Source organism: Struthio camelus, chromosome 5, assembly GCF_040807025.1.
Source record: "Struthio camelus isolate bStrCam1 chromosome 5, bStrCam1.hap1, whole genome shotgun sequence".
Taxonomy (NCBI): Eukaryota; Metazoa; Chordata; class Aves; order Struthioniformes; family Struthionidae; genus Struthio; species Struthio camelus.
The window spans coordinates 39,031,583-39,058,458 of NC_090946.1; the positions used below are offsets into that span (position 1 = coordinate 39,031,583).

Here is a 26,876-nt window from a genome sequence, read left to right on the forward strand (position 1 = left end):
ATTATTTTAGTGTTTTTTAGGTTGCTTGCCAAACTGCATAGGAAGTAACATAAATTCTCTTTCTTTTTGAGGTTTCCCAGTTGTTAATTTCTAAATCTGATAATCTAAGAAGAACCCATTCTTCTGGCTCTTGAACTAGAGACTGCTGTACAGTGATGATGTCCGTGAAACAGTCCGGGTTTCCAAGTGGTAATGTGAGATTTGCTAGTGAAACAGCAGCTGTAATCCAACAAACTCAGAAGATTTATACTTCTGGGTCCTTATTTTATCAGTCTTGCCATATATATCATAATGTTTTATATCAATCTAAACATTTTCAATATTGCTTCTTGTCTTTTAGTTTGCCATTCACCAAGCCTATGTGCAGAACTATGTTTGTTGCCTTGGTAACTGCCCTCAGGCAGGAAGGTATCATTTTTATCCATTGATCAATTATTTGGTGGGAAGAAAATCCAACATAAAGCAGAGTAAAATAGTTAAGGGTATATTGGAATGGGAGTTTTAAATTGAGAAAAGTTGTCTAGGCTTTATAATAATTTCTCTTGAAGTAACCTAACAAAAGATCGTGAATTGTGATTCCATCACAAGACTTATTGAGATGAGAGATTACCTTCACTGAAAAAGGTAGTCAGGGGTTTTAATACCCTTCCTCCTGTTGTTAGAGATGGTTGTTTTGCATGGAAAAATGCAGGATAGAACCTTTTCTGCTATTGCTGTCTCATCTATTTTAGATTGTCCTACCAGGAGACTTTGTATTTGGGGGCATTGTAGTGAAAAGAGAGAACTTCAGCATTCCCATTTTCATGAGGAGATTCCCAAATGTGAACTGAACTTCATCTTATTTGTACCTAATACAATATTCAAGCATGTAAAGCTAAAACATACATTAGGTCAAAGCAGGAAGTTTCCTTAGAGCAGGGGAGAAAACACAAACTGATTTAAAGCTCCAGGACAGGTTACTCAGCGAACACTTTGCTGCAGGGGTGAATGGCTCATGTCTGAACTGTGATAGACAGTGCAAGATGATTGGTTTATGACAACAACATAGCCCTAGCATGCTCTAGCACAGTCATCATCCCAGCTAAAGGAAGTCTTCTTTCTGACGTCTTGGGTAGCACGGATGCTTCAGCCGTCTTAGTTCTGTGCATTTCAAAAGAAAAGGCGTTGCTGCTAACTTAATTCAGGATGAGCGGTGAGCAGCTAGACAGGTGAACAGGAGTCTTCAACATCAAACCAGTAATTTTCAACTCTTATTAAAGAATTTCAGTTTTGGTGATACAGCTTGTGGCACAGGTACGTTTGTTTTATGTACCACGTGAGAACTTTTCCCAAAAGTGGGATCAAAGCTTTCCTTTCTGTCCCATGTATGTGTGTCATCCTACCATCCAGATTTGTCCACGAATTTCAAAGAAAAGGCAGCTGCTGATGTTAATGATATTTTATCATTCAATAGTGATATACTTCAGTCTTCTCGATAGATCGTGATCTGTTTGTTTTGTTTTGTTTTTTTTGTCTCCCTGTCAGAGTCAGAATACTTAAGGCAAACTCTGTTTTGGTAATTACTTTGTACTGATTTAGAGTGGATTTATAATTGATTTAATGGGCTGGCTTGCAGTGGTAAAGTTACAGACAGGCTAAGATGCTCTAAACTGGGCTTGAAGTTATGTATCTATGGGATTTTGCAACCATGTATCTAAATTACTTATAAATTTAACTTGGAGTGACTGGTTTAGATCAGGGCATCTTCTTGTCACTCTCATTTCTCTCATTCTAGAACCTTGCTAAAATTCAGGCAAATGAGCAGTGACTTTGGGTTCTTTATCCTGGGTTTTTGCAGCACTTTCAAGGAAATCTTAAGTCAGCATTTGAATAAAAGGAGGATGACTGCTAAGTATCACAGTATCATGCTGGTGCGCTGTCTAGCAGGCTTTTCTTTGCAGGCAAATACTTCTTTACGGTTGCCTATTGAGCTTCTCTCAGAACTGAATTCTCTCCTGGTTCTCACGAGAGCTGAGTTGAAATTCTGTGGTGGCTTATACTATTTTTACTTGAAATTAGTTCAAGTTTTTCAGAATATTTTTTTAATCTCCATCAAAATTTGTTCTTTTCTTACTTTACTTCTATCTGCAGACTGCTTCTTACTGTGCCTTTTGCAGTAATAGCATAGTTCTTATCTACTGAATTTCAGTATTACACATTTCAAAGTAAAATGGTTGTTCAAACAGATTTATTTTCATCATTTAAAATTCAGTTTTTCACTGAGTTCATGGAAATTCCTTGCTATTTTTTGCTTCAAATTATGCAGTTCAAGAGAAATTCCAGCATATACAGGTTATCCACAAATCCTTCAGAATCTGTTGGAAGGGGAGCGTTCTCATCTGTCCTTTCAAAGCAAAGGAGATGGTTGTTTGTGAACTTTGTAATTCAAATGACATATTTAACAGACAATATCCAACTCCTCTTATGAAGATAGTGGCATCCTCCTTAACTTACTTATATGTAGACATTTGCAGGATGGGCACCAAGCCTTTTGATATCTTTGGAAAATTTTACAAATTAGAGCATGGGTAGATGATGCTTTTTGTGAGAAGGCAATAAAGTATTGTTTTTTCAGGAACGGAAGATGTTTTCAATGTCATGTCTAGCTCTTGCATTTCCAGTAGGCACAACAAAGTGTAAAAACAATTCTTCCTGTCATTTATAGTCACACATTCCCAAGTAGAGCACCTTCTCAGAATCTTCTTCTTTACTCACCTCTGTCTCTGCATTATTTCCCTTCCAAAAATTCCTGTTTTCTATGTAAACTTCTAAATTAAAGAGATAAGTCTCGATGACAGGTTGACTACATGAAAAAATGCGTTCCTTCTCTCTTGCTTGTCATTGTGTTATGACTGTACAGTGCCTACCACAACTTATGAACAGAGCAGTAATGATTGCTTGCACAGTCATGGCCAATGTTAGAATTTACCATTAAAAAGGATCAATATGCAAAATCTTTGGAGAGAGGGCTGTTTATTTACTTCCATAAAGCGCGGTTTTTGACTGCTCAGAAAACTGATCATATGTTAGGTAACTTAGGAAATAAGTGAGAATTTCCTGATATTTATGGAGTAGAGCCCCCCATATTAGATTTTGGATTGGGCATTCAATGCCTGAATTTGATCATTATCAGAGTCTGCATATAGATAGTACCACATATTTTGCACAGTTAAGGAATCTGCTGTAATATTGATTCTCTGCTGCAGAACTAGCTTCAGGAATTCTTTAATTTTTGAAGCATTTTTAGCTTAATTCAATAGTGCTGAGCTTAACAGGCGTTTCATGACTGAATTAAGGGAAGCAGGAGTAGGACGTTACCTTTTGAAAGGAAAATTTTGAATATGTGCTTAAGAATACAGCTAATCTTGAGTGTACCAGTGTCTTCCTGAAATTGCAAGGAGCCTAAACCTTTATTTCTGTCACATGGAACACAAAGAATAACCAGATGGTTGGTTTAAATACCAGCACTTTTGTGTCTAATTGCCAGTCATGTTAGCAGAACTATCTGACTGATGCACTTCTCATTTTGAATTAGTTACTATTTTTCTGATATAGCTGAAAGTTGCAACTTGTGCGTACTTATATGACAAAACTTTTCTGGTAGCTTGTATAATACAGTTATGTATCACCACAAAAACGTGTGACATAGTAAATGTAAGAAATAGCAGCATAATGTAATCAATCTATCTCATTAAAATTATATACTTTAGTATGCAAATGCGAATGCTTTAGAGTGTGCAGCCTGCCATACTAGTGCACTGAAAAATTTAGGAACTAAGCCACAGCATTTGATTTCTTTTAGTGTTTAGGGATTTGGATTTTCAGTTACAGTAATTGTTGCTCTCTTTCTGTGCCAGAATACCAAAAGGAAAAAAAAAGAGGGGGATATTATATAGCGGTGTTTTTTTTCTTTTTAATTTGGGAAGAGTTTATAGAAAAAGACCATGTCTGTCCGTTTAAACGCTGCTATAATGGACTGCTGGGAGGGCAGACTTAGGATGTGTCGGGTCACCGTGGTAGTTTGTATCAGCCAATGGGAAAATTGTGCTTATTAGTTTAGGAAAATATTTCAAAAAGCAGGGGAGATGGGCAAAATGATTACTACAATTCAATTAAAAACAAGTCACATGTGCTTCCAAAAGCAACAGGGAAGATCTGGCTAGTTTAGTAGTTTTTGAAATGCTGGTAAATGTGGAGATTCCCTGGAAATTATATTTTGTCTTGTGTCCAAATTGCTGCCCAGATTCTGTTGGATGCAGAGTGTTGAAAGTTTCTACGTTACGAAGATGGACTCAAGCAAAATGGACTTGGAGCTCATTTCAAAACAGTAACTCTAGCTTTGTACCCTTTCTTTTCTTCCCCAGTACAGTGTGACAGTGAATGAGTGTGTGCGTATGTGAAAGGAACTTGTCTTAGCAATGGTCTCTCTGAGAGACCATGTATGGGTAAAGCAGTTCAGCTCCCTGCTCCTCCCTCCCGGAGAGCTGAGCAGAGTCTGTTCTGCTGAAACGGTTGTTCCACTTTCTGCTTTCTATATTTGTACAGCAGCAGCATGCTAGCTAGCTAGGCAGTGTGGCTGGCCTTGTGCACATTCGGCATTTGCTGAGCAGAATTGAGAGCCAGGGCTTACAGTCTCTGTTGTTACGTCCGTCTCTCTGTCTGTCTCTGCGTCTCTGGGAAGGACTGGCGTTCCAAGTGAAAGGTGATCTTGCGGATGGTTTTTTTTTTTTTTTTTTTTTTTTTTTTTTTTGGTACAATGCAATTCATCCAGGTTGGGAGTGCAGGACCGGGAGTGGAGGAGGGTAGGCAGTTGTCTTGCAGGGAGAATATGTAGTGGGTGACAGTGACGTCCAACAAGTTCAGTTTTAGCCTCCAAAAGAGCTGCTGTATTCTGGGGTGAGGGTTTTAATGTCCCTGCCTGCTTTGAGGAACGATTAGTAAGGGCCTAGATCCTGCCCTAAAAGGTCTTTTGTCACTGCCTGCCCTGAGGATTAGTGAAAAACTAGATCCCGTGTGCTGTCTTTGCTTGTTATGGGCAAGGGGGATTAATGAGGAGCTAGACCCTGGCCAGCCTAGTTTGGAATAAGGAGTTGGTGGGGTGGGGGGGATGGGGCTGTAGGGAATACCTTATTAGGAAGAGCTGGGAACATGTAACGAGGATTTCCCTAGCTAGATATTTGCATAAACTTGATATTAAGGTCCTGCATGGAGTGCAATGACTATTCAAAATTGCTTTTCTTCAGTACTAGATCAGGTGAACAAATATTGTAGCCTAGTGCAGAAAGTCAGTTAGCTGCTGACGCTGTAGTAAACTGTGTTGATAAGACATTCTCTGAGTAGTGGAAAGGTGCTCCAAATAGTGGCAGCAGCTAGATCCATGCTTAACACTGGGGGAAGCTTTCTGAGGGGGAGAGAGAGGGAAATAGGTAATAAGATGCTTTTTCTGTCTTTTAGGGGATGTTGCCCATCTACAAATTCTGCTGCCTCTTGAGATTCTGAGTAGGCAGATAGCAATCAGGTCTTTTGTTTCTGGAATTTGAGCTAGGAAAACATTTTTACTTGTGGAGTAGAAGGCAGCATACTTGCTGAAATCTTCCTTGAGAACAACGTTGCAGAAACTGTCTGAATTATTTTCCTTTTCTGCCACTGCAGTGTGTCTAGTATATTTCTTCCTGAAAAAGCTATGTGTATCTCAGATTAGAAAGAAGCATATTTTGGAGGTGAACGGGGGGAAGATCTCGGCTTCCCAAAAATATCTGGATCATACTTTTGTCTACAGGCAGGGAACAGTGATTGATGTGTGACAGAGGGTCAATTCACTCTTGGACTGCTTACGCTCAAGTGACTTTGTTGTGTAGCTGGTTTCTGGTCATTCTTTGTGTAACAGGGACACACTGAGAAAGTTGTTCTGCCTTCATCTGGAAAACCTGTGAAATTCATTGTGAATATGCAGCTTCTGGGATATTGCACTGTCTTTCTTAAGTGTCCTGATATCTTTTCTAATTCCCACATGCTCCCCAAGACCTTAGCCTTTCTTTCTTCCTACTTGTCCATTTCCTGTCTCTCTGATTGACATCCTTCCATTCATACTGGCCAGAAGAAAGTGACAAAAACAAAATCTGAACTGTTTCTACGTTGAAATCACTAATTAAAAGTAAATTTTGGCATGGTTTAATGCCGATGGTTACTCCGTTCCTGTGCTTTGAAATGTTTTCCAGTAGCATGCCTAATTTTTGCTTGTAATCTCATAGCAAGAGCATGATTAGGCAGTTTCAAAGGCCTCTTGAAAGTATAGTCACTATTGTGTTTTTAAAATGTTGTTTGTCCATTCTGTGAAAAATGTTACGGCACACAGGTAGACTATTGAAGAAGTTTATGTTCACTAAGTGTGTTGAGCAGGTGAGCAAGATAGAGCCAGGCCACAAAATAACAACAGGGGATTTAAGTCTGCCATTTTGTAAAAATCTTCTTACAGACGGTATGTCAGAGAGTGACATTGTTTAGAGCCAAGCTGTCAATTATGTTTCTTGGAAGGCAGATGCTTTGAGTTACCTCAAATAGTGTAGTAAATCTATCCTGTATGTATTGCCCAGTAGTGCAGAAAGAGTGACTTAGTACTCAGCCTATTTCCAGTTCGAGTGATTTATGTAGCATAATACAATGCTTTAGATATTTATAGACAGAAAATCCTATTTGGTGTATGTACGTTGAGTTTAAGGGGGAATGCCCATTAATCCATTCTGGATTGACTGCATTGTTGTCCTGTTTGCAGAGACAATTTAATCAAGGCTGGAGACAAGTGAGGAATTGACTCTTACCTGACATTCTTTGAAATGCAGGTTCTGAAATTCTACAGGAGGGGTAACTTGTGATTTTCTTCTTACCTTTAGTACTTCTATTCTTTAATTTAAAAAAATGCTTCCCCCCCCCCCCTTTCGCTGTCATAATCATGCAGTTGACTAGTAATGTCAGGCTAAGGATGGGCGTGTGGGAAGGTTACAGGTATTTAGAATTAAGTCCGGGGTTCATTTGAAGTTGATTACACTTATAAACACTGTTAAACTGCAGTTACAGGTAATATACTCCAGGAGCGCCCCCCCCCCCCCCCAAAAAAAAAAAAAAGTTTAAGTTGAAAAGGTTTTACTTTTGATTTAAAAAGCTAAATCTTATATATTAACCAGGGTAGGAACTGAAGTGTCCTGAAATATTAGGTGCGGTCCACAGATAAAGAATTCTTTAAGAGGTTTGGTTGTCAGTAGTAGACTGCAACTGCAAAAGGACAGTATAAAGGTGATTATGTGAAAGAAGAGGTAAACGTATGTCTTACAAAGCATGTTTTTCTTAATGGAGGTAGCGGAAGCATTATCACTTGGAGCCTTTGAAACTAAGAAGGATTAATCAGTAGAGAATTGTGGGACGCTCAGCACTAAATATGATGTAGTTCTGTGAGTAATTTGAACAAGTATACGCCAATATTGCTGTGAAAGAGGCTTGTTACAGGTCTTGTGCGTTCCCCCTCTCCTTTGTGCTGCCAATAGCATTGGTGTGGTTGCACAGTGAACTGAATCAGGGACTGTGCCTGGGTTAAAACTTGTTCCTGTTGTTGTTTGTAAGCTAGATCAAACCTGGATCATTTAGCTCCTCAAGTTCATCATGCAGAGGTGGGACTAGAGAGCCAGGGAGGGAAGAGTTAGGCTATATTCTTCTGGCAAGAGCGTTGGCTTAAACTGAATCTGCAGTACGAGCGTCTTGTTTTACTGCTGTCCGTTTCTCCCCCATTTCCATGTTACCTTTTTGGAAAGCTGACATCCGATCTTCTCTAGAAGTAAAGCCCCAAAAAATGAAATAAGAATTGTTTGCATCTGGTGTGTTACCTGCTTTGGCACACTGAATTTGGTCCTAGACAGAGAGATACTAGATGCTGTCATAATGTATTGCATTATGAATTCAGTACTTGATACGTGATGCAGCTGTACAGAGAAGCCTGCTTTCCTTTGGGGAAGAAATTGGTGAACTCTGCTGATGTGAGGACAAAGGGAAGATAGTGTGCCACACAGATTGCTATACGTGAGTTTTTGATTCCATTTTCTTAATCTAGGTGTATGAAATCAAGAACCCCAAGAATTCAGCAAGCTATGTAAGAGGATTTTGTCCGTTTTGATTCCACGTTAGGACGTGCAGCCAAAAGCTATAGTACTTGTTTTGTCATAAAATTTCTGATGTCTTCTGCTAACATTGAAAACCAGCTGATGTCATACTGCGCCTTCCAGGAAAAGTGAATGGAATGAATGGATGGAAACATGCACAAGTGAAGAATGTCTGAAAATACGTGCATGATGCTACAAGCAAAAGCTGAATCTCTCCATTTCTTGGCAAAGTGCATGGACAGTCTTGTTCCTATGCGCAGCTGAATCCAACAGGGCTGGGTACAGTAGTCACTGCAGTGAATAGCTGCCTACCTGCACCACCTTCCCCCCCACCCCCGAAGGTCTTAGGTCGAGTGAGGGATCTAGCCTTGCACAGCAGGGAGGGATGCTGGGGCCTTGAGGAGGAGGGCAGCAAAGCTGCCCTGGCACAGCTTCAGTGAGCATTAAATGCTGAAGATGAGCAGCCTGGAGGGAGTGTTTTGGGGTCCTGACAAGGGCCATGAGGGTGATTTAGAGTAAAAGGCAGCTGAAATCGGTAGGAAAGACGTTCTCTTCCAGTCTTCTTTAGATGACTTTTAGATGTTCACAACTAGGAATGAAAGTTACACTTCTTATGACAAAGCAAGCTCATCTCAAGAGTGGCATTAAATTTGTGAATGGACTTCAGGCAAAAATAATGCTTCAAGGTGCTACATGTTTTTTACGCACTGATGTGTTTTCAGTCTGTGTTAGATTGTGAATTAATGCAGGAAATAAGTTTTCTTCATTTTTTTGCAGTAGGTAGTACGCTTCAGACACTACAGAATAATATTGTATAGAGGGTAAATATTGCCAAAAGGAAACCAAACTGTATAAAGGTGATGATGAGAAATGATGTGAAATCTTCACTGAGCTTGAGTGCAAGCTTAGGAAGAACTCATTTTCAATGAAACAGGCTAGTTTTTATTTCATTTAGATTTTTGAACCTAAGTTGGGACGTTCCTAAGTTAATGTTCCCACAGCAATGCCATAGTGTTTGCCTCTAAAGAAAAAGAAAGAGTGCTAAATATTTGGAAAACTGCAGCTCTGCACACGCAACGTTTACACCTCTTTAAGTGTTAAGGAAAATTATTTGTTCTTGGAAGTGATCTGAATCAATATTCATTCTTTAAAATAAAGCATTGACCTCGTTTCTTGGCTGATGTCAAAGAATGTAATTTAAGAGTTGCATCCATTTACTTCTGCTAAGGCTTTTACCTTATGCCTATTGTTTAAAAACAAAAAACACAAAAAACCCATATTTTACTGTCTGGTTTGCAAGTGTGGCGATGGCAGTTTCTGCAAGGTAAAGTTCATGACAAATATGTCTAATATAAGCCAAGAAAGAGGCACCTACAAAGTTACAGTAAGTCAGTATTTTTAGTTGTGCTTCTTTAAAATAAAATATAAATGTTTATACGTCATCGTTTTGTGAATGAATTATTATACAAGATTATGCAGAATTATTAGAATACTACTCAGAATACTACTCAGCCCCTACTCAGAATTTTTTATTCAATTAGATTCTGATCTTTCAAAATTAGGACACTTCAAAATTTTTTCCCCTCTGAAGCTGGCAGTTGATGCCGGAAATGGTCGTGTGGACTGTATCCTCTTTTACTATATTGTATATATCAGTACAGAATGACGAAGGCCTTAGTTTGAGGGTGATGGTGTAGGGAGATCAGGCGTACCTCTTTCTTTTCTCTTTGAGTTTGAACCTATTCTCCTCTGCATAGTCAAAAGAAAGAGGTCATCATAAAAAGAAGTCGTCATAAAAGAAATCCTCATAAATGCCTTACTTCAATGCAGTTATGCATATTGTGCATATAAACAGTGCACAGGGATGATCTTCACATGGAGATTTTTGCCATTGGATTTAATGATAGGTAAATGGAAGTGTACTTAAATCTTTCCACTGAGATGGTTGAGGCTAAAAAAATTAGCTAGCATTGTTGCTTCTGGAAGCAACCTGAGCATTTAAACTTTGAACGCTGCCTCCATTCAGTACTGCCTCATTTAAGTTTACCCAAAAGAAACCATTAAGGTCTGCGCAAGAGTAAATATGTGTTCCTGTGGGGTGTACAGAATCGGTGAAGACAGAAGCATGAATGTGCGAGTTCTGAGTATATTGAATCCTCATTCAGAGAGTAAACGTTATGTTGCGCTGGTGTGTACCTTCTGTATTTGCAGCTCTTCACTTGTTTTGAGAATCCCTTAATGCATTAAACTGGAAGGATATAGCTGTCTTAACTCTTGTTGGTGAGATACTTTGCTTGTATTAACTTCATTTAAAAAAAAGTTTCCACAAAACATTTGTGTGTTATCTACTGCGTTTTGGCACTGAGATGCAGCTGTGACAAGGTGGTGATAATCTCTGGCTCCTATTAAATGCTTTCTATCACTAGTTCTCAAAATATTTTTACGAAGAAAACAAATCAGATGATGATAGCACTGTGCAAATGAAAACTCTTAGGATCATGAAGTGATTTGTCTGATGTTATTCAGTCCCATAGTTAGTAGTAGATCTCGTATCTTCTAAGCCCCAGTCTCTCATTCTTAACAGCAGACCATAGGATTGTTTTGCATTCTCCAAGTGTGTCTGTACACTTTCTGTATGGATTATAAGGCCAGTGGTTAGCCTTTGAAGTGTTTAAGCTATAATTGCTGACTGGGCATGGAACAGACATTGCAAATGTGGGCTGCGTCCCAAATCTTGGGATACTCTGTGATACTCTGGTTACTTGAAGCATGAGGATTAAAATATTTTCAATCGTCTGATTTATTTTAATCTGCAGTAGTTCTAAAAGTCCACTTCTTTTTTTCTTCATTATGTTCTTCCTATTGTATCTGTAAGCCAGAGTGGAGTAAACCTATCTTGTGAAGAATTCAACTGGTTCGTTTACTAGCTATACAGATTGTTTGTTAACCTGTATGCACATGAGTACTTGTGCCTGGAATGCTGAAGAAATCAGTGTTTGACCGCTCTGCCTTCAAAAATAAAGTGAACAGGCTCAGAGACTAGGAGCAGTTGCCCTGCACTGAGCAAGTTGCTTCTGATGCTGAGAGGTTTGGGTGGTATAAAGATTGCAGTGGAAGATGGGAAGCTCTCAGGTAAGAAAGTATAGCCACATCCTTGGTGAGTTTTTGGCATTCTGGGAGCCTCTAGTTCTTACTAGGTTTCCCATTGCCACCTCTGCTGCCTTGCTGTCTCATAAGTAACACTTACTAGAAAGTGGTGCACTTTCTGTGGGTTGTAGCCTAAGACGTGCAGTAACTGCGACTTCAGCTGTTTTGTATAGGCCTCCCTATTCATGACCTAGCTTATCCAATGCGCTTGCTCCTTCACTCTCTGACTCATCATTATCCCTCTCTTTTGCTTGCTCCAAAGAAAGGGGTATTTTTGTGTTTCAAAGTTTTTAGCATTGGCCATATTGAATTGTTACTTAGAAGTGTGTAAATCTGCAGTGAATCCAGACTTAAATTGATTTATCTGAGAGAGTGTTGATTTCAGGATATATGTCTGGACTAGAGGTTTGGGGTCTATTGTCACCCTATTCTAAGTGGTAATCCTCACATCCCACAAACACTAATTCCTGGAAAGTGTAATCGGAAATCAGAACTAACTTATCTAGACAGATGCTGACTGCCATAGTAATTTCATTGATCAGAAGCCATTAAATGATCCAGTAATCTCTTATAGATGCTCCAGGATGTTGGGGGGACTGAAACTTTGCCACTGAGAGGGGAATCACGGAATGGTTGAGGTTGGAAGGGACCTCTGGAGATCATCTAGTCCAACCCCCCTGCTCAAGCAGGGTCCTCTAGAGCATATTTCCCAGGATCACATCCAGATGGGTTTTGACTATCTCCAGCGAAGGAGACTCCGCTACCTCTCTGGGCAACCTGTTCCAGTGCTCTGTCACCCTCACAGGAAAGAAGTTTTTTCTCAGGTTTAGATGGAACTTCCTGTGGTTCAGTTCAGAATAGTGTCACTAGATTTTTTTTTTTTTTTTGGCTTATCTCTGTTATCTAGTGCTTAGTGGCCAGAGCCACTTGTTTTCATTACCAGCTGCAGTCCTATTTGTATTGTATTGCATGCTGGAAGTTCTTCATTCATCAGCAGCAGTGTACTTTGTTGCTCTGAAACCTGGTAGGGCTAAGTGATGAGCCTTCGTTTTTCTACATGGGATTGTCAGGTGTCAGTTCCTCCCAACTTTGTGTAGAAGAAGTTGGAAGTGGCATCTCTACTCAGGTGCAGCATTTCAGTCGGGGAAGGTAACTATGGGAAATGTTTTCTTTGCAAAAGCTGTGATGAGATGTCACAGTTTGCACATTTTAATTGTTTTACTGTTCCCAGAAAGAATGCCCACCCATTCAGATACGAAAACAGCTCACCATCAGCCTCTAATGTTGAGGTTGATATGCAGTTTGCATAAGACCTTATTGCCATGTCGGTTACTACAGAAATTGCTATGCTCCACACATTGCTAGCAGCATCCCAGCCATATATTCCTTGATCTGAGGTATCCAAGGCCTGATTTCTTTAGAGATGAAATAGACTTGTCAGATTCTTTGGCCTTTGGGCCAAGTCTGTCTGAGGTATAAACCTGCATAAAGTATTCGGTGTATTTATGTTCTGGGTGCAATTAAATAAACCATACTGAAACAATTCTGTTTTGAGAAACATTTATAATTTAACAGCATTCTCCCAGGCTCTCTACAGGTGGCTGTCTGATTTGCTGCTTGCTGCTTCAGAGTTTTCATTGAGTTAGATTTTGCCTTTGATTCAGCGAGGTGTATATTTTTTTCTCAGTGGTATCCAAGATTTATATATTCGTCTGGCTATGTTAGCTGTATTTTAGTAGTCTTTGAAGTTTTTAAATTAATTCTCAGGAGTGTTGTATAGTTACATGTGGTAAGGGAAGATTTTTTTTGAAAGCTGAAGAAGTTGTTTACCAGTATATTCTTAAGCATTTTTCAGATCAGTGCATTGCATGTTTCAGGTTTTACTGAAAGTTGAATATCACAAAAATATACCTTGACATTTGTGGCAGCTCCACATGGCTTATAAATATCTGACAAAGTTTGAGGTTCAAGGGGAGGAAAAAAAAAAAAATATTTGTATTACTTGATGTTTCAAAGCCAGGGCTGTTAGCGGGCTTCTGAGACCACTTTTTCACCATACACAAATACTCTCTAATTAAACTTCAAAAAAACAAAGGAATGTGGGTGAGGTAGAAGAAGGTGTCCTCAGGTAAAGTATTTGCCTGAATCACTAGTAGGAGCTTCGTAACCAAAAGTGTTACTGTAAAACAAAAAAAAAAAAAGAAAGTATGTGAAGTGTTTCCTGAGCAGTAGTTAGTTTTCTGTAATATTCTAGAAAAGATAGATAAAGTCACAATTTTTAAAATATTCATTTCAGATAACTAATTATTACGTTTCTTGGGATTCCTAGGTGAGTTTTTATTTTTCTTTTCCCAACGAGTATTATGAGGAAATTCAATTGTTTGAGTGAGCACAGCAGCCTAAACAAAACTAAGAGGGTATAATATTTTATTAGAACAATTGAACAAGTTGGGAAGAAATTATGACTGAAATGACTACAAAATAAGGATGAAAATCCTCAAGAGATTTCCCTCTGGAAAAGAGGTTGTGAGTACATATGATAAATATGCTAGTATACTACCAGGCAAGTTAGAGGAGGAGAGAGATCGCTTGCCCTCGCTTCTCGGAGAATACAGAACAAAGGTTATGAAGAGGCCTGCAGAGCAGAGGAAATGAGGGAACTCCAGCAGCCTTGCAAAACTCTTCGTGTTGCGGATGAATATGGTTTTTGTTTGGTTAAGTAAGTAAATGGGTTAGGATTTTCTGTAAAATACTGCTAGACAGCTGTAAATGTCGTTCTGCAAAATTGTGTATGATCTAAGAGGAGGCAGAGAAGAAATCCTTTCCAAAAACAAACAAACAAAAAAAAACCCAAAACCCCAAAGTTTGTAATTATATATGAAGCCGGCTTGTATTGTGGGTCAGCTACTGAGTCTTCCTGCAAAGTAAGAACCCTGTATCACTGAATAGTGTTCCCTGTTTGAGATGCAAGCAGATGTTGGTAGTGCGGAGCGTCTGTATAGTTCCTGACTGCAGATTTGCTTAAGATGTCAAAATAACACTTTTCCTTCTGTTGTTAGTCGTTTGTGTTTCCTAGTTCAGAGCTTTTTCATACGTTTCTGTCTATACAATCTTACATTAGACTCCCCGTCCTCAGGTTCATTGTCATCCTTTGCTGCTGTGAAAATAATATGATACGGGAGTTCAGGATTGTGGGTAGTGCTGACAGTAACTCTGCTTCTTTCATGGAGCACAAAAAGCCCAACACTTTGGATAAATCTACTCAATGTTATTAGGAAGCTACAAGACTTATTCTTGTCGGTCCTTTCTTTTGCACCTTCCATTTGTTCTCCTTGTTTTTGAAATATGTAACTTCATTTCTTGAGTCTGCTGAGGATGTTTACCACCTCGTGATGTTTTCTCTTACTAGAAATATGCTTTACTTTGACAGTTCGGTGCCTTTTGCAAGATGAAGTTCGTTTTGTCATGATTCCTGTTATCTGATTTTGACTCTGAAGTACTCAATGGCTGTTTTTCCTTGTCTTTTAGAGCGAAGACTGGAACTGCTAGAGGGAGGTGCCTAGCTGCAGGTATGAACCAATTACAGTTCATGTCTTTCAGTTGCTTATTGGAGCCTCCTTGCAAAAGTCTAGAGAAAAGTTGTTTTTGGTTTCAATGATGACAGCAATCATTTTCCACTGCAGTGAGCAGTGCTCCCTGAAGCTTAAGCTCTTAGCAGTTTCCTGCCTTTGTGCTGCTAAAGGGGGTTGGGAACATTAACAATTTAGGACTGTGAGTACCAAGTAAACAGGCTTTCTTAGTTCCATTTGGGATGTAATAATTTTAGAAAAATAACTAACTACAAAGCAGAAATGTTTGCCTTCACAGTAATTTCTTGAACAGAACAAATCTCAAGTACTGTACAGTACATGAAACCCAGAAGGTGAGTATTAGTGGAACACCTTCCTACATGCTGAGACAGATCGGATTGTGTGCAGCATAATGGGAGCTAGTCTAGGGTGAAAATTCTCAGAGCTAAACGTGAGTGTCTTCTGGTGCAGTTCTGTTAATGCCCAGAAGTCCAGTAAGGGTGCAGTTTCACTACATGGCTGAGCCAACCTAATGGCTTGCTGCTCCCCTCTTTTGCCTTTACTCAGTTTCCAGCTGAATAGTCTTGCTCCTCTGGTTGTGGGTGCTCTCCTGGTTGTTTGACTGCATGGTAAACAAAGCCAGCTTGCCAGCCTAGGAAAAAGCTTTTTTGTGATCAAGTTATTATTCTTCCAGTTTAGTAAGTTGGATTGATTTATTTTGTCAGAGGAGCACCAGAGGAAGAGATCAGACTGTCGCATATAGCTGTGCACCTTAAGAGTTTCAGTTCCCTTCTGAGAATGATTAGCCTGTGGCTGCTATGTTAAGTAACACTATCATGGTCAAATGGCAGTGTTTGTTGCTCTTCTGATGAATAACTGCTATGGCAGAAATGTTTTAGGCATGCTTTAGACCGTAAACAAAAGAGGGAAACTCTTTGACAAGGAATCAGTGGAACAGTCATATCCCTTCCCAGCCCTTGCAGAACGCTCTCAGTAGCTTTACCAGGGCCCTTTAGAGATGAGGAATGTGCTTTTATCAGCTACAGGAAAAGTAGATGTTTTTCCATACCACATTTTTCAAAAGAAAAGTACACTCTGTCAATAAGAGCTTGGAAATATTTGAAATGGTATTCTGCCAAAGATGATGTTTGTTAATATATTTACTTCAGCTTAAAGGTGAAATGAATATAGAGGTCCAGAGTAAAGTAACTGTCTGTTCTCAAGAGATTCGAGAAATATAGTAGTGATAGGGTTTTACAAATTCCTCCGAATACTTGAAAGACATTCGGTTATCCTTTTTTATAAGACTGCTGCCTTGTTCATTGCCTCGCTCTGAATTTTCTTCATTGAGCTCAGAGGTCTGTTCGTTAGTCAGTCTTCTCATGGTTTAATCATACTTGTCAATTAATGGTAATGCTAGAAGCTCCCTTATGCTTCATTTTGGCCTTTCTGTAGTAGCTCAGTCAGGTCATCTGCTACAGAACTTTTCTTCTATTTTTTGGTAGTTCTTTTCTGTAGAGCTCCTAATTCCAGGTTGTCTCAGTGCTGTGTTCGCCTTTTGGGAAGACTATCAGTTTAGGTTTGCCTGAAAAGGGGAGGCGTTGGCATTGATTGCTATGCTCGTGGATGCATCAGTCAGCAACGCTGCAGAAAGCCAGAAGGAGGAGGAAGGATCTGTTCCTTCTGCTTCACTCCCTTAGCAAGGAACTTGCTTGGAAGCTTGGCTATCTCTGTGTGTAGAATGGAGCTTTCTCTTACCTGCTTAAGTACATTATTTGTCCTGTCCAAGACAGAAAAAAAACCAAGAAGAACTGTTGGAAAAAAAGGCATGGGATAAGCAGCTTGCTGGTGAACGTAGTACAGAATAAGAAGTATGGTCAGGGGAAAACTGTGCATAATTTGAGAGCTTACACTAGAGGCCAATCTTGGAGGCCATTTTGGCCACTCCTATGGTGTAGAGTATGGGACACTGATAACAAGACTTATAGAAAGGAGCCTCTGAGATTAGCTCCATTCCCTACCACCAGCTATAAAATGATTATCTGTGGGTCTCTGCTTATATCCTCAGCAAAGACTAAAGAGGAAATGCAGATCTAAGTGTCCTATGTAGATCCAGTTCAGTAAGATCTTCTGGAAATAAGCTTTTGAAACCTTGGCTAGGGTTCAGAGTGTTCACTGTAGGAGCAGAAGCAGCAAGCATAGTCTTCACGAGATGAAAAGTACTACTGCCTGGGGAGGAGGGGTTGTGCAATCTATTAGCGCTCCCCAGCCAAAGCAGGATTAAAGAGATGAACCCCAATAGGTTTTTTAAAAGTGTATTTTTTCTGTTTTTGTAGAGTTCAGTAGATCAAAAAAAAAAAAAGACGACTGTAAACATGCATTGATTTTCTTTGAGTTTGTACAGATGCATATGGAAATAAAATGTATTCCCTCTTCCTTTGAGGAAGGAGGGACTAGCTTTTCAAACCAAGGTGTGGGGATGCAATAGTTAAGTAAGCACATACCAGAAGGAAAGGGAACCCTTTGTCCTTAAATTGGAAAACGAATAGTGAGGGCTGAATTTTGATATTGATATTTGATGAGGAGGCATTTGTTTCCTACTATGGCCAGATCATGTTTACTAAAGCTTTCATAAATACATTGAGAAGGATTTAATCATGCCTATGTCAGAAAGAAAATAAACTTTTGTCTTTAAAGGGCAGGACTTCCTGTCTCTCTGTATGCTACTTGTCAGGGTAGAAAACTAAAGTTGGATTAAAAAAAAAAAAAGAAAGAAATCTGTTCCCAGGAATACCTTCATTTTCAAGTAATTTTAATGAACTAGCGATTGATCTCTTTGTATTTGGAAGCAGCAGTTTGGCCTCTCTTTGAGGGGATTGGTCTCCAGGTATCATGGATCTGACATAACACATAACTACTTCTGTAACTGACTGGTACTCTGCACTTGGCCTTTCCCATTCTTTTGCTTCTCCTTTAGGACCATACAGAAGTTAGGAAAGAGAGAATAGCAGTCATTGTATTTATGTGCTTTTGTCTGAAAAGGTTATCTCTATTGAGACAGACTAATCTGTCGTTGGACTTGCTCCTTTTTTAAACTCACAAAAGTCTGCTAATTACAGAATGTAGGTCCAGAGTCAAGTGGTTTGGATTATTTAACAAAATAATCAAGTTTATGATTGTTGAAAATAAGTCCTGCAATGGAATGGTTCCATTTGGTGCAATATCTGTAATTTTTCATATTAAGAGAAAAATAATCTATCTTTTCATTAAGATACATCTGTCTTAATGTGAATGTAGAAAGATGTCCAAATGAAAGAGGATCAAGTCTTTCCTTGAACATCTGGTAACACTGTGTTACAAAATTTTTTTGTGTGCATCCTAGTATAAATGCCCCTTATGATGATGAGCCTTTAAAAGAACTCAACAGAGGTGTATCAGAGTAAAAGTATGAAGGAATTCTGCTTTCGGAGAGGTAAAACCGAGGAGCTGGCTTTCCTTTGAGACAGAAAATCAACTGGCCTTCGCAATAGCACTTGTTTTCGTTTCCTGCTTTCTTGGTAGCTCTTCTCTCTAACCAGACAATTTTTTTTGAAGTGGAGAGTTTATTTTGAGACTCAGGATTGCTTCTTGAATTCGGAAAGTCCTCACAAATTGAACAGTTATTCTTCTGACAAATATTATTGTTGTATAATGCCTTACGAGCGCTGAGGAATTCCTGCCTTCTGTATTTACACTTGTCAGATCCGCATTCACCCTGTTGGTGGTGTTCTCTTGGGGGACAAAAATGTCTTTATACTGTTTTAATGCCCTGTGAGTAAAGGGCACTGCAGCTGTTGTTCCTGTTGTTTTGATTTCCATGCCCCTCCCTTAGGGTGATGCTGCTGTTTTCCTGAAAGCTCCAATGGGGCCTGTAGATCTGTAGGCCTGTTGCACAAGGAGGAATAGAAACACTTACCTGTTCTTACCTGACACATACCTATCTACAAATAAAACTTGTGCAGATCTGAGCTACTTCTAAAACAGTGTTTGGTGTGGAAATGGATATTTAAAGATTTTAGATTTGTCCAGTCAGAAGGTACTTCAGGTCTTCTTCCTTAAGAAGTTGCTTCTTCCTCAGAATACGGTGAAGTCATTTTTTTAGGTAGGCATGGCTGTATTTTCTTCTTTGATTCAGAGAAGTGAGGTGCACGTACTGTTTCTCTTTTGAATGTAGAGGCCTGGGAAGTTCAGATGCTTTTTCAGAAAGATTCTCCCCGCGTCTTATATTACTGCATGTATATCTTGAAAGCTAGCAAAATTTTGCAGATGGGAGTTTGTCCGAAATGTGCAGCAGAAGCCTAAGCTCTGTTTAGGAGACAAGATAACTAAAAAAACTACTTCCTAAATTGATCTCATCTGTTCTGTGCCAGGAGTGATGCTTGAGGTTCCCTTGCTGCTTCTACCAATCTTTTCAACACCACAACCTATGTGGTAGCTTGAATTGTTTGCTTTATCTGAGATATCGCATCCTCTGAGATATCACAGCCTCTCTTCTCTTCTGCTCTGCTTCGTGAGCACGCACTACTGGAGCTATACAGCTCCATTTGCAATCTTGTGCCAAGAGCCAGGGGAAGTCATGCCTTGTCTTGATGTAAGCTGATGCATTAAGTAGAAATGAGTATTGCAGTGACTGTTGTTACAGCAGCATGGTTTGCTCTCCTGGAGCTGTCTTCGTGCTGCGTGAGAATTCTCTTCAGGTAACGTGCAAAACAAAGTTTTCATTTGGATAAAATAAAATAAGTAAGAAGTGGTGAAAAGGTGACTGAATTTTTAGCATAGTATAATGCTAACTGGCTCAGCTTTGTATCTGTTTCTACTGTTAGTAGAAATAATTTGAGACTGAAGGTCTCCTTCTCAAAACAGTTTACATTGCTATTCTGATGGCTGCAAAGGACAATGAAACTTGAAACTTGTTGCTTCCAGTTTAGTCCCAAAGGTCTTTTCAAACCTCGAGGGTGAAAAAAAAGCCTAGACCATACTTGCAAAAGATTTTGGCTAGCTGCTAGTCAAAAAATATCAGAAAGGAGATATTTTTAAATTATTTAATAGTATGAAGTTTGTTCCTTTGAAGTAGGGTTGCATGTTACATTTTTAAAGTAAGGAATCACCTCTGTGACCAGTTCTTATTTTAAAATTTCTGCACAGGCACAAGGTATGCTACTTTTGCAAAAGTGGATCAAAGGCTCAGTTCTCACGTTGGGTGATACAACATGCTTTATATGTGGAATTGTGCTCGAGTTGTATAGCTGATTCTTCAGTCTCCCTTGGGTCAAATAAGCAACTATGTGGCAATTCTCTGTGTGTGATTGCTTTGTATTGTGTTTGGTTTGACGAGAAGCAGAATCTGTTCAGAACTCTCCAGCACCCGCATGATTTGGAGCTCCTTGGTAGAAAAATAGCTTTTGATTGTGTTTTTGCGGCAGTTGACTATCGCAATTTTTAGATGATCCTTTAAAAATCTCTATTGCAAATATTGCTGAGATGACCAAATGTTTGTTTTGCAGTGCGTCCTTCTGATTAAGTACAGAGCTGCAGATTCGTATAATATAGGAAAAAATAGAAACATACAGACCTCTTTGAAGCTAGATTTCCAGGTCTTGTGTTGGTATTTCTAAAGTAAAATAGTTGAAGGAGATCTAAATTTTACAGTTCCAGACAATTGCTTACTGGTTGTTTCTTAGACAAAAAAGTCACCTTCTAAATGCCTAAAGGTGAATTCCTGACAATTAGTAGTGCTTTCTTCAAATCTTAAAAGAGAACATTTTTGTAAGCTCAGACACATCATTTGGGGAGAGGAAAGGGAACAAAGGTGGTGTAAATGAAACCTTGCCTCTGCTTTCAGGGCCTGATAGCTTGCAAGCATTACTATTTTGATTCTCTTCTACTGAAGATTAAGAGCTGATGTCCAAGCGTTGCTTACCATCCAAACTTTCCATATGCATCACAGTCTGAATTCAGTTAAAAAAGATAGAAAATGCCTCCTGTTACCATAAATGTTCCATCCTGTCTCCTTGTAGTAGTCGTCTCTTTTCACAGGACGGAGATGCACATCATCCCTTTCTATACTTTGCCTACTACGTCTTGTTCTTTCCTCTCGTTTCCTGCCTTGTCTCCTGTTCTGTGTCATACTGCTGCCTTTGTTTCCTCTTACTATTGTTGTGACCAAGCCACTTTGTCTACTTCAAGAATTTTTCTGTCTAGAGTGCCAAAGTGACTACAGATCTTTTTCATCTCTCCTAGGAGCTTAAGCTTTGCCTTCTTTACCCAAAGTGATTTCCTCTGCATTTCCATAGTGTTTCTTGCAAGATATAAGCATCTTTATATTTAAGCATTATAATGATAAAAACTTAGAATACCTCCCGCGCTATGTTGGATAGAATTTTGGCAGGTAGTTTAAAGGGGGGGGGGGGGGAAGGAGACAGATGGATATTTTTTATTTATTTTTTTTTTAATCTGAAGTTGTCTGTTGCTCATCTTCCAGTAGAGTTTAAGCAATACCCGAAATACAACTTTTATATCTGTTTCCAAAAAAAAATAAGCTTCACGGATGAGGGTAAAAGGATTAAATCTTTTGCAGTTTTAATGTCTACATTTTTTCGTATACAAAAATCAGCAGGGAGAGGAGGACATTTCTAAGCTTCTGCTTTAAAAGCAGTTTTCCTGGGATTCATATGTCACTGCATCTTCCTTATATCAGTTATTAATTGTCAAGTCATAGACAAGGAGTAATCATCATGTTTATCCTGTTTGGCGAGGCACTTCACAAACTTAGTAGTTCTTCTAGCGAGCCTGCATTAAGGCTTGTTATCTGCTCCACAAGGAGAGACGTTAATAGATTATCATGCATCAGTTGCTCCAGATTCATGATTTGGCCTTTTGGCAATTTGTTCATCTGCTCATATGCTTCATTTCTATTGCCTTTATTACAGTTCCTTCTCAGACAGGTCTTTGCCGTCTCTGTGCATCATGGCAATTTTTTTTTTTTTTTAATTCACTACTGCTATTAATAATCAGCTGATGAAGAGATCTTTTTCTCCCTTCCCCTTCCTCCAATCTGCAAAAAACGAGGAAACGTGCCAGATAAAATCAATAGACAAAATTTAACTGGGAAAGACAGAAATTTAATATACATTTTAGATCACTATTCTGAAGGCTGTAATTGGGAGCTTTAATTAAAAAACAAGTCTAAAGCTGATGAAAGAAAATGTCTTGCACTATAAGGGAAAGAAAACAATCCAGATACCTCTGTTGTTATGCTTTATAAAAGATTAACAGAAATATTTAATGTATCATTGGGAAACAGGTATAAGAAGGAAATGACTGAACACCAAAGAAAGGAAAGTCTATTTTAATTTGAGTTTTTTATTGGCCAGGATATCTGTGCCATTTATTTCACTGAGCTGGTGTAGTGGACTGTTACCCTGCTGTTGCATAGGCGCTCTCCTTGAGAAGAGGCACTACAGAGCTGGTGGGTGCTGGCTGCCTTTGGAAATACTAAGCAAAGTTGTCTATTCTGTAAATGGCACCATTAGGGATTGTGGTATTTGAAGTTCTTTCAAGCTTCTGCCTTGGTCTAAAGGAAGAATTAAATAAGATACGGATTCTGGAAATAGTTGCTGTTGTATACTTCAAAACAACGTCGAAAGATTTGAATGATCTCAAACCAGGGAGCTGTGGAGGCTATCAGCTTGCTTAGTTTTTGTTGTTTGTAGGGTAAAGAGGAATGGTTATGGTCATAGACAGATGTTTGAGGCCTTGGTCGGGGAGACAGTTTCATGACCAGTCCCTCCACCCCCCCATTCCTGTGCAAGCCTTTGTAGCTTTGTAGTTTCATCGCTGAAGTAGCATACGCAGCTGCGGCAGGTCAAGTGCAGGGCTAGCAGCCTTGTGCTGCTCTGTTAGCTGACAGCTATGCACTAGGAAAGTAAAAGTCAGGGTAGCGTCTTGCAGCTGTTCCGCCCTAGAGAAACAGGTCATTGTTTGCAGAGCTGTGAGTTGCTCACATTGCAGACTTCTGCTATCCACAGCCCCAGTAGTTATCACAGCGTATATTCACTGCATGCTCTGTTTCCTCCTTCAGGAAAGCAGCTGAAGAGGCTGTGCATCAGAGGGAGGTAGGGGAAGACTGGAGAAGTTTTGGGGCTGCAGTCTGAAGTCTATGAATTTCGTTTATCTGCTATTGGGAGGGTCTTTAGACTGATAATTGAGCTTTTCATAAGCATTTGTTAGACATCCTGCTACTAGCAGCTACTGGCAGAGCAGGACTTAGTTGTAGTTTTTTGGCTTTTCACATCTGAGCAGGTGGTGTAATCTGTTTCCTAGTGGATGAGTTCTCGTGTTGCAGAGCTCTCCGCTTTGGTATAAGTTGGCCTCAAGAATTAGCCAGGTGTTAAGTAAACTGCAGATTGAATTTATTCCTCAGAAATATGGCAATATTGAAAGCAGCTGCAGGGCATTTTAGGAGGAGGGGAAAATTTGTATACTGGTTACTGTCTGTGTTGTAGCATTTCCTGAAGCCCGGAGGCAGGACCCCCTATCCGCACTCCCACTCCCTTACTACCAGCAATATTGTCAGTTGCTTTAGTAACAGAGCATTTTTAAATAGCATTTTTGTGGTATGTGTATAGTTTGGTTCTTAAATGTTTTTGATAGGACATATCTTCTCTGTTTCTTTCATGATTTTTGCCCTCCCTTTATCCAGTACACGTGCATAGGCGTACTCCTCTTTGGCACATTTCAGACTTTCCTAGATTCACGGAGGTTAATAATCTGCACTGTTTGTTGTCATCCTTTTGCTAAAAGAAAAATCCTCTCACATCAGTCTCCAGCAAAACTGACCCAGTAATCTCTCAGCCTCTCTGTTTTCAGTTCAGGAGAGCCCAGTCTGTTGTGGCTGGTCTGGTAGCCTCTGATGGTCTTTTCCAAGTACTTGGCTAGTCTGCCCTTGCATTCATGTAAATTTATTGCATCCACACTGTCCTTCAACAAGGGGTTCCAAGTATCTGCTACCCTTTGCATGAAAAGTCATCTCCTTTCCTCCTCCCAGAGGAAGAATCCTGCAATATCAGCCATTAAGATTTTGCTTTCTTAGCTTTCATTTGAAAAGTTCGCTTGGAGATGTCAGCTACATGAGAAAGTAATAGACACACGCAGCCTCTTACAGTTGATACATGCATTCACCTTATTGCTTGTAGTTTGAGATGACAGTAAGAGGAGCATCTGGACATGCCACTCAAGTAAAAGTGTGGCAATTGATGCAGAGCTGTTTGGCATCACGTTGGTATCTGGATTAACCCTGGAGACAGAAATCTTCGTTACCTGTTTCGGCTGTTACATTAAGGTCAAAAAGGGTTCATTAGAGCATTAGTTGATTCATGGACTTTACTGTGTGTACATCCAGTAAAATGATTATTTAAAAAGCCACTAGACTGCCTAAAAACGCAATGTTCTAGATTAGTTCATTGATGCCCCTCTGACATGCCTGTATACCAAAGCATGCAGCATGAGGGGCAAACAGGAGGAATTAGATGTCTCTGTTCAGTTACAAAACTAAACCAAGATGCTGTGCATCTTGGTTCTGGTAATGCCTCAGAGAAACGGGTCTAGAATGTTAATAATTATAGATTAGTCTGTGCTTAAAGACAAGGTTACTCTAGTTCTTCCTAACCTTAACTAGAAGGTGGTAGTTCTTATGCCCAGTATTTTAATAACACGTGGTACATGCATCAAAGACTGGTGCAGCAGTTGGAATTTTATATATGTATGTACAGTAAATACAAGGAGAAGAATATATCCCTGTAAACATACAGTTGTGCTCAAATCCTGTCAAGCTTTGGCAGGATTACAAAATTTACTGCCGCAAAATATTTATTTTATCTATGCATTCAAAAGTATTCCCTCCTATCAGTTTTAAAGTTGTCTTTGTCAGTCTCTTCTTTAGTCATATGAACTTAGAAAAGTACAACTGCTTTATGAATTGTGTGGCAGTAGTTTTTTTTTTTTTTTAAGTGAATCAGACATAGCAATAGGAAGATAGGAAGAAGCAGAGCTTTTCAAAGAAGCATGTGTATTTAAGGAGGCCCGTAACTGATTTAAAAAAAAAAATACGTGTGTACATATATATAGAGAGAGAGAGAGATGCATTTCTATCTGTCGTCTTATAAATTCCATTTGTTCACATATCAATGCAAAAAATTGTTTTATGTCCTTCCCTAGAAAGAATTCTCTCAGTTTAAAAAATAGATTTTTGTATACTTTATTTTGAACTATTTGTCTTTACTATCAGAGAAAATGTAAGGTTAGCCATCATTTTATTTTTTCCCTTTCTAGGAGCACTTAGGCGTAGGAAACATCTTCCCATAAGCGAGAGGAATAGGTGACTTTTGCTGCTTCGTCTATGGGCAAAGAGCTGGGACTCCTGGGGGGTTCTTCAGCCGGACAAAAGCTCCGCTTCAGAATTCATTTATTTTGAGCTTTCACAGCACTAATTGGAGTAGGAGCTACAGGTAAAAAGTGGCCTTCATTCCACACCTGGACGCAAACCAGATCAGACCTACTGGTTAAGAATTTATTTCACTACCTCAAGTAACTATTTTTTCCAGAAATATTTTGAGGAAGAAAAAAGTGTATATTACAAGCTATTTTTAGACTAAAATGTAATTAATGTGTGAAAATCCAGCTAGAAGATCTGGAAAGTAAGGAGGTTTAGTTAAATGCTCTCAGTTACAGAGATGATAAAGCATTGTGAAACTTTACTATTCCTGATAAAAGTAAATGTCATGTCCTCCTGTGCTTTTCTCCACCTAGGAACTTTTTCAAAAAGTTTATGTAAATTAAAATGTTTTCTAGTTAATTGAGTCTGAAATATAGTCAGCCCAAAACTTCATATATTTTGATGGCAAATTCAACATTTCCAGTGTTTCAAAGATTTGTGCGTTCACAGTGCATAACTATCGTAGAGATTGGCAGAGGTAGAAACTGCAGTTTTGGCAGCGAGGTAAGAGGGTTTTTGTAAGCCCTGGGGAGATGTTTGGGTTTCAGTATAGGCAGAGAACATTCTGTCAGCATGCTTATATGATCAACAATGAAACGTTAAGGAGTTGACAAGTAGTTACTCTGTTTCCATGCATGTAACCTAGGGGTTATCTGTTTCAAAACAAAACTGCAATTCAGCAACACTGTGGAGATCTGGACATGTGCAGATAATACAAGGGGAAGTTTATTCTAGGACCTGTCTCCTTCAAAGCTCCACTGACTCTGATTTACCCATAGCCTGCATCCTTTCCCATAACTGGCTCTCACCATCCCGGTAGTCCCTCAGCTTCAGAGTTGTGTATGTTATCTGAGGTTCAGATTATATAAAGCGGAAGATGGCATTATCTTTAACTTTTGGAGTTAATTGTCTGTGTCTGAATGAACAAGGTATGGCGTACCCCTTAGGGAACGGAAGTACTATGCAGGGTAGGGTGTGGGACGTATGAAGTGAGTTTGTTAAGGTTTTTATGCCCAAAAATATGATGTAGTTCTAAAAATACATAAATAAATGCTGAAATTTTTGCAGTGCATACCCGACAGTCTCTGAGGAGTATATGTAGCAGTATATTCTGCAGCACAACCTGGGGCTTCAGAATTACAGAAAAATGAGGCATAGTCTGCAGGGTGTAGAAGTTTTTAATGTTCTTATTGTCACATTAGGACCACGTTTAAATGGGTAGCTGCAGTCCACAGAGCTCGGAATTTCAGACATTGTTTCTATTATCCTTTGAATAGAAATAGCAAAAGAAAGGATCTGGAAGCCAGCAGGAATTTGACATCTGAGCAAAAAATAAAAGTGCATCTAGCTCTCTTATTTTTGTTTCTTTCTTTGTGAGCAATAGCTAGGATGGCTGTTCAGTTTTTTATAATTCCAAAACAACGCAACTTCCTCATTTTTAAT

General features: G+C 39.2%; 1 protein-coding gene across 35 annotated transcripts in view; it reads left to right on the forward strand.

Annotated features, from left to right (window-relative positions):
• CELF1 (CUGBP Elav-like family member 1) overlaps positions 1-26,876 on the forward strand; it is a 65,564-nt gene that overhangs the window by 2,965 nt on the left and 35,723 nt on the right. For 23 of the 35 annotated variants that reach the window (XM_068945647.1, XM_068945656.1, XM_068945657.1 and 20 more), the window contains exon 2: positions 14,862-14,902. The exons of 4 other annotated variants lie outside the window; for them this stretch is intronic. Coding sequence is in view for 1 of the 31 variants with exons in the window: in XM_068945622.1 (XP_068801723.1) it covers positions 156-194; positions 341-408 (107 nt within the window). In the remaining 30 variants the exon portion in view is untranslated. Of the gene's footprint in view, positions 1-71; positions 195-340; positions 409-4,770; positions 14,053-14,861; positions 14,903-15,200; positions 15,256-26,876 lie in introns of those variants that run through there. 8 more of the 35 variants (XM_068945650.1, XM_068945652.1, XM_068945623.1 and 5 more) reach the window with 7 other exon arrangements.